Raw genomic sequence first — 9,703 nt, 5'->3', positions numbered from 1 at the left:
TCTCCTCTCCTCTCCTCTCCTCTCCTCTCCTCTCCTCTCCCTTTCTTTCTTTCTCTCTCCAGGATCTTACTACATAGTTTAGGCCAGCCTGACACTTGCCATGTAGACCAGGCTGGCTTCAAATTTCTGGCAATCCTCTTGCCTCTATCTCCTCCATGTTGGGATTAGAGATATATACTACATCATCTTTATTTCTTAGACTTTGACCATCCACTGCCCTGCACTGTTTATGTAGTGCCAGAGATGAGCTTCGAGTAAGCCGGAAAACCACCTGAAAAACGCCCAGCCATTCCTACGTAACCTAGCCTGGCTTCCAAGTCATAGCGACCCCTCCCACACCTCACCCTCTTGAGTAATGGGTTTGTAGACATTTGCCACCACACCCAGGTCTCATTTCTTATAGACCTTACTCTATCCAGCCCCTGTGGGTGGGCATGGCAAAACCTGTCAGAGGCCTTCCTGGAACAATGGTGAGGGGATGGGTGTCACTCTTCTTTAGTCAAAGCAAGCAGCCAAGTTGAGGGAAGTTGACAAAAGGATGCTGGGGGGAGTGGCTAGGATAGGGTAAAATAAACGAGCACCCATGCTCCCCACCTTGCCCTTGTGCCAGCATGGATTCTGGCTAGTACCAGGGTCCAGGCCTAATGGCTGGGGTCCAGCAGATCCATTCTGATTGGCTCCTATCACTTATCACTGTCTGGTAGCCAGTGCCACATCCGCATCCCAAGAGCAGGAGGAGATAGGGAAGGCCAGTGAGGGTCCCATGATATCTGGTGGCCGCCCACCCTGACAATCTCCCTTGGGACTGGCACAAATGGGCAGGGTGTATTACCTTCCTGTTTTGGCTTCCCCAGGACACGGAGCACCTCCGCCTGGGTAGGATTCTGACCCAGAGCCCGCAGGACATCCCCACACTGCCCGTACGTGATCTTCATCTCGCCCTTGGGGGTGCGGTCAAACAGCAGGAAGGCCTCCTTGAACTCTGTGGGAAAGGACAGTGTGTGCTCTGGATGTCCCCCGCCCCGAGGGATCCCACCCCACTCGATTGGATTGGAGACCCCTGGTCCACCCCTACCATCAGCTTAGGACCCTGCTCACCTTCAATCTGTTCAGGCGTGAACTCGATCTGCAAGGAAGACCAAAGACCAAGTAACTACGGGTCACTGTGGCAGGCTGGCTCTCGGGTCAGCCTGTTCTCATAGGAGCATCACAACGTCTACCACCCAGGACCTCATGCTGTCTACTTAGACACGCTGCTGCTGCAACCACACACACACACACACACACACACACACACACACACACACTTGTCCATCCTAAAGGCTTTGGGTCAGTCTGTATGTAATCAGTTTGCAATACCAGGCAGACCACAGCAGAGGGGGGTCGGAACCAAGGTCCTATCTCCAGCAGACCTCCCCTGACCCCCTGGCTCTAGACGGATATGCTCAATGTCACAGGCCTGGCCAAGCTCACTTTGAAGGGAGGAGCAAGCATACGGCTTCAGGCCAGAGGCTGTGTCAGCACCAAAGCATGTCTGTGGGTAATCAAGTACTCATGCTTGTGCACATATGTGTGTCCCTCCTTCACAGATCCCCTTGGGGCCCTTAAGGCTGGACACTAATCCACAAAGCCCTGCCTGTACCTGCCTTTCCCATTCGGCCTGTGGCCCCAAGGTAACTCCCACACTCCTGAATAGCATGGAGATGGGGCTACGTCACATTCTGAGGCCACAATGGGGCCACCCTGAGGTCAGGAGGCCTCCTGGGACCCAGTAGCCCCCTCCTCACCTGATTCCAGTCTATTTTTAATCACTGTAGTCACTGTCTCCAAAGTCAAGGTCACACCAGGGAAAGAAGCTGGGGGAAGAGGGCGTGACTGGTGCCTGAGAGCCCCTCCAACCTCCATCGTGCAGAATGTGCAGCAGGACACCCCATTCCTGCCATCTCCTGTGAGTAGCCTTCCATTTTGAGGCTCAACCCAGTATTGAGAGAAATACTTCATTCTTGGCTTCTAGGGAGTGCTCCGTGGGAAAACCTGGGGAGACAGGGCTCCCTGCTTCTGGCAAAGGCTCTCAGCTCTTCTGTGCTTGCTGGGAAAAAGGGCAGGGGAAAAGGGCTTCTTCAACCCCTGCCCTCGTTTGAGGCATAAGTTTGTGCCAACCTATGCCTAGTGAGATTGAGCAATGCCACCATAGGTCCCAAGGTAGTTGGAGCTAGCTCTACAAGAACCCCTCAGGACTCAAGTCTGGGGCTTGGGGTGACACAGGAGCAGAAAACCAACTCTGTGGTATAGGCGTCTTGCAAGTGGGAGGCTTAGAGTCCCATTTCACAGTTGAGGAAACTAAGGATTAGAGTAACTAAGGCGGAGCTGAGCTGGGATAAGAACTGGACAATCGTGGACAGGTGCTTCTGGGAAGGACTTACGACCCTAAGAATGGTTCAGGGGGCCAAGTGTGGAGGGGCACACCTTTAATCTCAGCACTTGGGAGGCAGAGGCAGGCAAATCAGCATGAGTTTAAGACCAGCCTAGTCTACCATGTGAGTTTCAGAACAGCCAGGAAAAAAAAAGAAAAGGAAAGGAAAGGAAAGGAAAGGAAAGGAAAGGAAAGGAAAGGAAAGGAAAGGAAAGGAAAGGAAAGGAAAGGAAAGGAAAGAAAAGAACAAGCCCAAGCTGTGAGAGTTCCCTGACACATGTCAGCAGATTTCAACCGCACAGCTGCAATTCATACACAATGTAGAGTAAATCCATTGTGAAGCATAAAGAANAAAGGAAAGGAAAGGAAAGGAAAGGAAAGGAAAGGAAAGGAAAGGAAAGGAAAGGAAAGGAAAGGAAAGGAAAGGAAAGGAAAGGAAAGGGCTGGGGGAGGGGGAGGAGAACTGTGGTCAGGACATAAAATAAATAAAATAAAATATGTAATATTAAAAATTAAAAAAAGAGAATGACTCAGGGCTCAGTGGATCCGTGTGGGTGGGGAGGACTCCACAGACCCCTCAGGAGACAGCAGTGGCCTCTGGCCATCTGAGAACAGGACACAGGCTGCGTGCTGCTATGCGGATGCCACAGGTGGCAGGCATGGCTCTCCCTCCCAGTTTAGACTCTGGGGAAGACAACGGGCCAGGAAAGGCTCCTGGTGCTGCTTGGTCGTGCTCGACAACCAGTTTCCTGCATGACTTTCAGAGAGCCTCCCTCTCCAGCCATTTCCTCCATCTTCCCAGCTGAACATGACGCTCAGGAGGGCTCTGCCAGCTCTGGGCTTGGTGATCTTGGCAGGGATGTCACTCAGCCTGGCAAGGCCCCGATTTCCCTTACATCCACCTAAGGATGTTTGATATGGACTTGGGAACCCCCACAGCCAGAGAAGGAAGAGCCCTGAAGATTCAGGGAAGGCTGGCTCCAGGAGTCCCTAAAGATATGAAATCCAGAGAGAGCAAAGGCTTTCAAAATCACCAACAAAAGCATTTCTGGTCCAGAGTCTACTCTCAAAGTGTATCGGCAGCCTCATGGGGAGTCTCGCCAGCTTTCTGACCACCCTCCTTCCTCCTGTGGTCCTGCAGATGTCTGAAACAAACAGGTCCTGTTTAACCTCTGCACAGAAACTGCCGGCTTCAGCTCGGGTCCAGGGCCTTACCTGCCATGGTAGGTTCCACTCTGAGACCTGTTCATTGGCTCTGTCCCTTCTACACCCCAGCTCCCACTCACCTTAATCTTGGAGGCATCAAACTCTGCTTCCTTGGGGCGCTCAGGCTCTGGTGCAGCGGCAGGTGCAGCAGCAGGTGCAGCCGCGGGGGCTGGAGCTGCTTTGGGGGCAGCCGCCTTGGCTTCATCCTTCTTGGGCTCTGGCTTTTTGGGGGCCATTGGAGCTGTAATCACAGAGAGGGGGAAGAAGGAAAGAAGAGAGCAAGATAGGTGAGCCCCACTACCACCCTGGGCTTTATCCTGCTCATATACCTCATGACCCCAGCCCCACCCCTACCATGCACAATAGGAACAGGGCCATAAAAGGTCATTGGCTCTGCTCAAGGGGCTATTTTGGGTCCTGGAGAGGGTATTGTTCAAGCCCAGGAATGGGTGGGGGAGGGGAGTGTGCTCCATTCCCCCAGTCACCTGTTGGGGAGAGGGAGGGAGAGGGAGACAGAGGCTACTGCTCAGCCTGTGCTCTGAGCACACAGACAGACAGACAGACAGACAGACAGACAGACAGACAGACAGACAGAGAGACACACACACACACACACACACACACGGAACAACTCTTCTTCACAATAAATTTGAACAGGTAAAGGTTAGAAAAGTGTGTACCACATGATATGCACTATAGTAGGGGCTCAAATGACCAAAGGGTCATCCTTGAATAACTTTGCGCCTGGGTGGCCCAGGTTCCCTGATCAAGAGCAAGGGGAGGTAGGATCGGTGTTGAGGCACCTTTTCAGGTAGGGGGTCCCTGGGTGTGTGCATGGTGGGAGGTCTCTGGACATTTGTATGTGTGGCCTGGTTCAGGGCCTGTCACTGCCTGACTGGGTCTGCGGGAAGATGCTGTCGTGTGTCTTTTCTCTGCGGGCCCGTTTCCGGGTGTTCACATTCATGTATGGGTCTGAGTGAGTGTCTGTGTATTTATGTCTGGGGGTTTGTATGTGTTAGTGTATGAGTGTCTGGGTACAGCAGCCAGCTGCAGTCCACTCACAGGGTCCCAGGGTCTCCAGGAACAGCAAGCACACGTGGCACTCCCTCAAGGACTGTCCTCCAGGCTAGTTCAACAGCTCCTTTTACAAACCCTAAGACTAGTGTCTCAGGTTTCACACACGTGCATACACACACACACAAAACACACACACACACACACACACACACACACACACTGGATTCTCTCCACCCCTCCATGTGATGCCCAGTCTCTATCTTCCCCTGCACACCCACACTTGCATACATACATACATGCACACACACACACACACACACACACACACACAGAGGCTTCTCTCTGCCCCTCCATGTGATGATGCCCAGTCTCTGTCTTCCCCTGCACACTCCAGGGTCCAGCCTCTTGCTCACCCCTAGAACTCACCGCACCATTCATCCCTTCCTGCTCCCCCTCCATTTGCCCTCTCTGAAGCCTTCCTCAGCTACTCCCGTTATCCCATGCTTCCTTTTGCTCCAGGGGATCCTGCATCTCTGAGGAACCCCAAAGTGCTGGACAGGTTTGCCCCTAGGCTCCGATCTGAGGCTCTCACCCCAGTTTCAATGTCTACTCCTAAGGTTCACCACCACCCAGGGAGCAAGCCACAGCGTCCAGCCCCTGGAACCGCTTCCCTTGGTCCCTGCCCTTGGCAGATGGCTATGACATAGCACAGCCTGGCTGGGCCACCATTTGAAGCAATGGAGAGACTGAGGTGGCATTAGGCTCTTCCAGCTCAAAGGCAGAGTGAGGACATCTTGCAAACACATTGGGTTCTGTTCCTGCCTAGCGGCTGTGCCTGGGGGAGGGGGTTGGGGGAGAAGGGGTGTTCCTAGTTATTTTTAAGTGCCCGAAGCCTTTGATAGAGACTTCAGAGAAAGCGCCTCCCACCCTGAGCCCCAAGGGACTGCTCAGGCATGAAAAGGGGCATAACTCAAGCTGAGACAAAGTATCAGGGCCTCAACCTGGGGGCACCCCACCATCCTCCTCCTGGATCCTGGCTTGCCTCATTATGTCACTCAGCCTTCCCGTGAAGGGATAGCAGTCCAGGGATGAGTCTCCATCCCTGGCTGGAACACATTCCTCCCTTCATCTGGAGGGCAGAACACCCCACATCTGGAAATCTGACAACATCCGGGGCTGGGGGGGAGGGGGGGACAAGTTTTTCACTTTTCTTCCAGATGTTTGGCAAGAGTATTGAGAAAGAGAAAAGTGGGGGAGGGGTCTGCAGAGACATCAGAAATACCACAAAGGAGAAGACAGCCAAGGGAGACATAGAGAGAGAAAGACGTCTGTACAGTCCAGCCATCCGGACCTGCTGACCCTTGGCACCCCTTAACACAGCAGACTCTAGTGACTGACGGCATCGTCTTTCACTTACCAGGGTAAAACAGAGGCCCAGGGCCAAGGATGTACACGTGGGATGAACCAGACTTCCCGCCCCACTTCCTTTACCCTAATGCTGTTACCCCCTTGGAAAGCGGTTTAAATGGTAAGTGCATCGTAGGTCCATCCTGATCTAGTCTGTGTACTACAAGGCTCACGTGGTCAGAGCCTCACGGTAAGATTTTCCCTCCCTGGGTTGGGCAGTGGTGTCTTGATCCAGTGCCATCATACATGGGACAGCTCTGGTCATGTAGAGAATGCACTGGAACCTCTTCCCTCGTCCCCAGGGCTCAGATGGGGGCTAAGGCTAGCCTCTGCTTCAACTCTGACCCTCAGCTTGCCCTGGTGGGTCCTGGAGTAGCAGGGCCTAGGCTTAGCCACAGGAGTACCTTCCACCCCAGGACAGGTACCCAGCACCCAGCAGGGCCTCTTCCAACCCTTCCAAGGTCAGCTTCACTACAGCCGGTGAGATTGGTTGGCAAAACCACGGCAAGCAGATGGACAGGTCCAAGCTGTTGCTTTATGCCCCCCCCCAAGCCCCCAGAAAGGACAGCGGAGCAGACAGGATTCTGGCAGGACCTGAGGGGCTTGAAGAGCTGTAGTGTGGGTGTCTGAATCTCCAACCCCCATGGTCCCCCAGTTCTGATGGCTGAGCTGCAGCCCAGCAAGTTGACAAAACCACAAGCCAGGGTACCACAGTCCTGGGGTGAGAAGGGCAGCCCCATACTTCCCTTTGCCCCCTGGGCCCTGGCTTCTGAGAGGCCTGTGGATCTCGGCAGGAAAGTCTGGGATGCAGTGGCCTCCTTTTAGACACCAGGCAGTTTTCTCTCCCTGGTGGCTCAGTTTAGGATGCTGGCAACAGTTGGCTTCAGTTCACGTACACCCCAACCCCCCAAACCCTCATCTCAGATGTCAACCCCATTGAGAAGCTACCTTAAGACTCCCCTGCTCCCTCTTCCTGTATCTCCAACTCCATCCCTGTTCACCTTAGTGTCTGTCTGTCTTGCAGGTGTGGCCCCCACTTCCAGAGTATCAGCTATTACAGCAGGAACCTTCTTCCACTGTTATTTGTTGCCATAGCCCAGTACACAGCAGGCCCTCAATAAATAATTAATGAGGGGCTGGTGAGGTGGCCGTTAAGAGTGCCGACTGGGGGCTGGTGAGATGGCTCAGCGGGTAAGAGCACCCAACTGCTCTTCCAAAGGTGCAGAGTTCAAATCCCAGCAACCACATGGTGGCTCACAACCATCCTTAACAAGATCTGACGCCCTCTTCTGGAGAGTCCGAAGACAGCTACAGTGTACTTACATATAATAAATAAATAAATATTTTTAAAAAATAGTAAATAAACCAGTGTCTCAAATTTCTGAATGTACTCACCTCTCAAAGGGTATTAACCCCACATACATACACAGCTATGTATGATTTATGGTGAAGTATAACACACACACACACACACACACACACACACACACAAGGAGCTATGTACAATATATGGTGAAATATACCTGTAATCACAACATCCAGGAATCAGAGATAGGACACAAGTGAATTTGAAGCCAGCGTAGAATACACAAGACCTATAACTCAATATATAATTTTTTTTGAAGTTTTTGTTTTGTTTTGTTTTGTTTTTGTTTTCTGAGACAGGGTTTCTCTGTATAGCCCTGGCTGTCCTGGAACTCACTTTGTAGACCAGGCTGGCCTCGAACTCAGAAATCCGCCTGCCTCTGCCTCCCAAGTGCTGGGATTAAAGGCGTGCACCACCACTCCCCGGCTAATTTTTCTTTTTTTAAATTAAAGGTCTGATATGGTGGTGCATATCTTTAATCCTAGCACATGGGAGGCAGAGGCAAGTAGGTCTCTGAGTTTGAAGCTAGGCTCATCTACAGAGAGAGTGCCAAGACAGCCAGGATCACACAGAGAAACCTTGTCTTTAAAAAAAAAATTAAGCAAACAAACAAATAAATAAAAGGTTTGGTAGTTAAGAACACTTTGCAGAGGCCCCTGGTTCAGTCCCTAGCACATCACATCTGCCTGTAACCCCAGCTCTAGAGGATCTGAGCTCTTTTGTCCTCCATGGGTAACCATACATGTGGCACACACTCATGCAGACACACACATAAATTAAAAATAAGTCTAAAAGGAAAAACCTCCTAAGCTCGTCCCTGAAGTTGGAATTGGGGAAAGCAGAGGGACTTCCTGACCGCCTACAGAGCTCCCTCCCCCAGGACGGTATGGAGCCAACAGTCCTCAGACCCACCATCTACTTTCTGGGCCCTTCCTCTTCCAGGGCCCAACTCAATTTTGGCCTGCTGCTCCCCGCTCTTCACTCTCTAGCTACTGGTTGAGGCCCCTATCACAACCTAAAGAGGCTAACCAGTGATGACTGACCAGCAGGGGGCATAGAAGGGATGGGAACTGCCAGCCTTTGGTCCCCAAACTCAAAATCTAGACTCCTCACCTACACCCTAAAGCTGAAACCTGGAAGCCTAAATCCAAACCAGAGACCAAGCGTTCCAAGTCTGAACCCAGACCCCAAAGACCACCACACCTAGGATCCAGGTCTTGGGACTCACACCCTGAATCCAGACTTGAAAACCTAGAATGCCAAACCTAGCCCTTAAACCCAGATGCTAAGACCCAGAACTAAGACTTCTAAAGCTACATTTGAGATCCAGAATCCAAGACCCAGGAGTTTAAACTCAAGTCCTAGTCGCAGGACAGGCTGACGATGGCTTCCCACGTGGACACTGCCTGCTGAATAGAGTGGACAAAACAGGCTACGGGGAGGGTGAAGCCTTGGCAGTCCCCGGTGGGTGCTTGGCAGACCTCCCTGCCAATGTTTAGAGGGCAGAGGAATGCCCCTACACTATCAGAGCCAATATGGGTAGCTAAGAATATGATGGCCACATGGGAAAGAGAATTGACTGTCCCTTGGGCCCAAGAGCAAGAGGCAGGGAAGGAGGGTCAGGCTCCCCACTTGTCCTTGTCCCCAGCCGCAGGCTCCACAGGCGGTCCTGGCCCGCCCCGGTCCGCCCCTCCTGGCTTGCAGCCTCTGGGCTGGGATGCAGGCCCACACTTCCCGGAGGAGTCGAGAACGGGGCCTGGGCCAGACCCAGAGCCTTAGAAGTAGGTCAAATGTTGCTGTGCAGCAGGTCCTGGGGACCCTGTCATGGCCCCAGCAGGTCCATGAGCTGTAGCTCATTTACCACAGCACATGTGTGTGACCAGAGTTGTAAACTTATAACTATTATGTTCAGTCCCCATGAACACAGACCCTTCCTTACTGGGGTCCCTGGGTCCTGCCTCAGTTACACTGATGCAAGATCTGTGGCCCTAGGAGCTGCCCAGTAGCCGGCTAGAGATGTCAGCGGGTAGTCAAAAGAACTGAGAAAGCAAATGAATGTAGGAATATCTGTACCATCCTATGGGCTTGGGTGAGAGTCTGACTCCAAGGAGAACTTCCCAGCAAGGCTGATCAGCCACCAACAGGATGTGGCCTGCTTCTCAAGGCACAACCCCAGGCCTGGAAAATGGAAAACAGTGCCTACGGGGGAGACAGAAGGTTCTCCATGTTCTTGTGAGCCAATCTGGCCTCTATTCCTCCTGGACTCAGTTTCCCCACCTAACCAATGGATGATG

At 52.5% G+C, this 9,703-nt stretch overlaps 1 protein-coding gene and 1 long non-coding RNA gene across 2 annotated transcripts; one reads left to right on the top strand and one right to left on the bottom strand.

Moving 5' to 3' along the window:
• Positions 1 to 668: 668 nt before the first annotated feature.
• Positions 669 to 3,931, bottom strand: Myl3 (myosin light chain 3). Its single transcript, XM_029543535.1, has 3 exons — positions 3,700 to 3,931; positions 1,099 to 1,126; positions 669 to 982 (listed from the first exon to the last, which is right to left on the bottom strand). The coding sequence occupies exons 1-3, from the start codon at positions 3,853 to 3,855 to the stop codon at positions 684 to 686; spliced, it is 483 nt and encodes a 160-aa protein (XP_029399395.1). The 5' UTR covers positions 3,856 to 3,931; the 3' UTR covers positions 669 to 683.
• Positions 1,858 to 7,227, top strand: LOC115064825. The gene is made up of 4 exons (XR_003844655.1): positions 1,858 to 1,948; positions 3,555 to 3,636; positions 6,057 to 6,164; positions 7,068 to 7,227. It is a non-coding gene; the product is annotated as an uncharacterized LOC115064825 (long non-coding RNA).
• The last annotated feature ends 2,476 nt before the right edge of the window (positions 7,228 to 9,703 follow it).

The sequence above is a fragment of the Mus pahari genome, chromosome 10 (genome assembly GCF_900095145.1).
Source record: "Mus pahari chromosome 10, PAHARI_EIJ_v1.1, whole genome shotgun sequence".
NCBI classification, from domain to species: Eukaryota; Metazoa; Chordata; class Mammalia; order Rodentia; family Muridae; genus Mus; species Mus pahari.
This window is presented reverse-complemented; position numbering and strand designations above follow the sequence as displayed.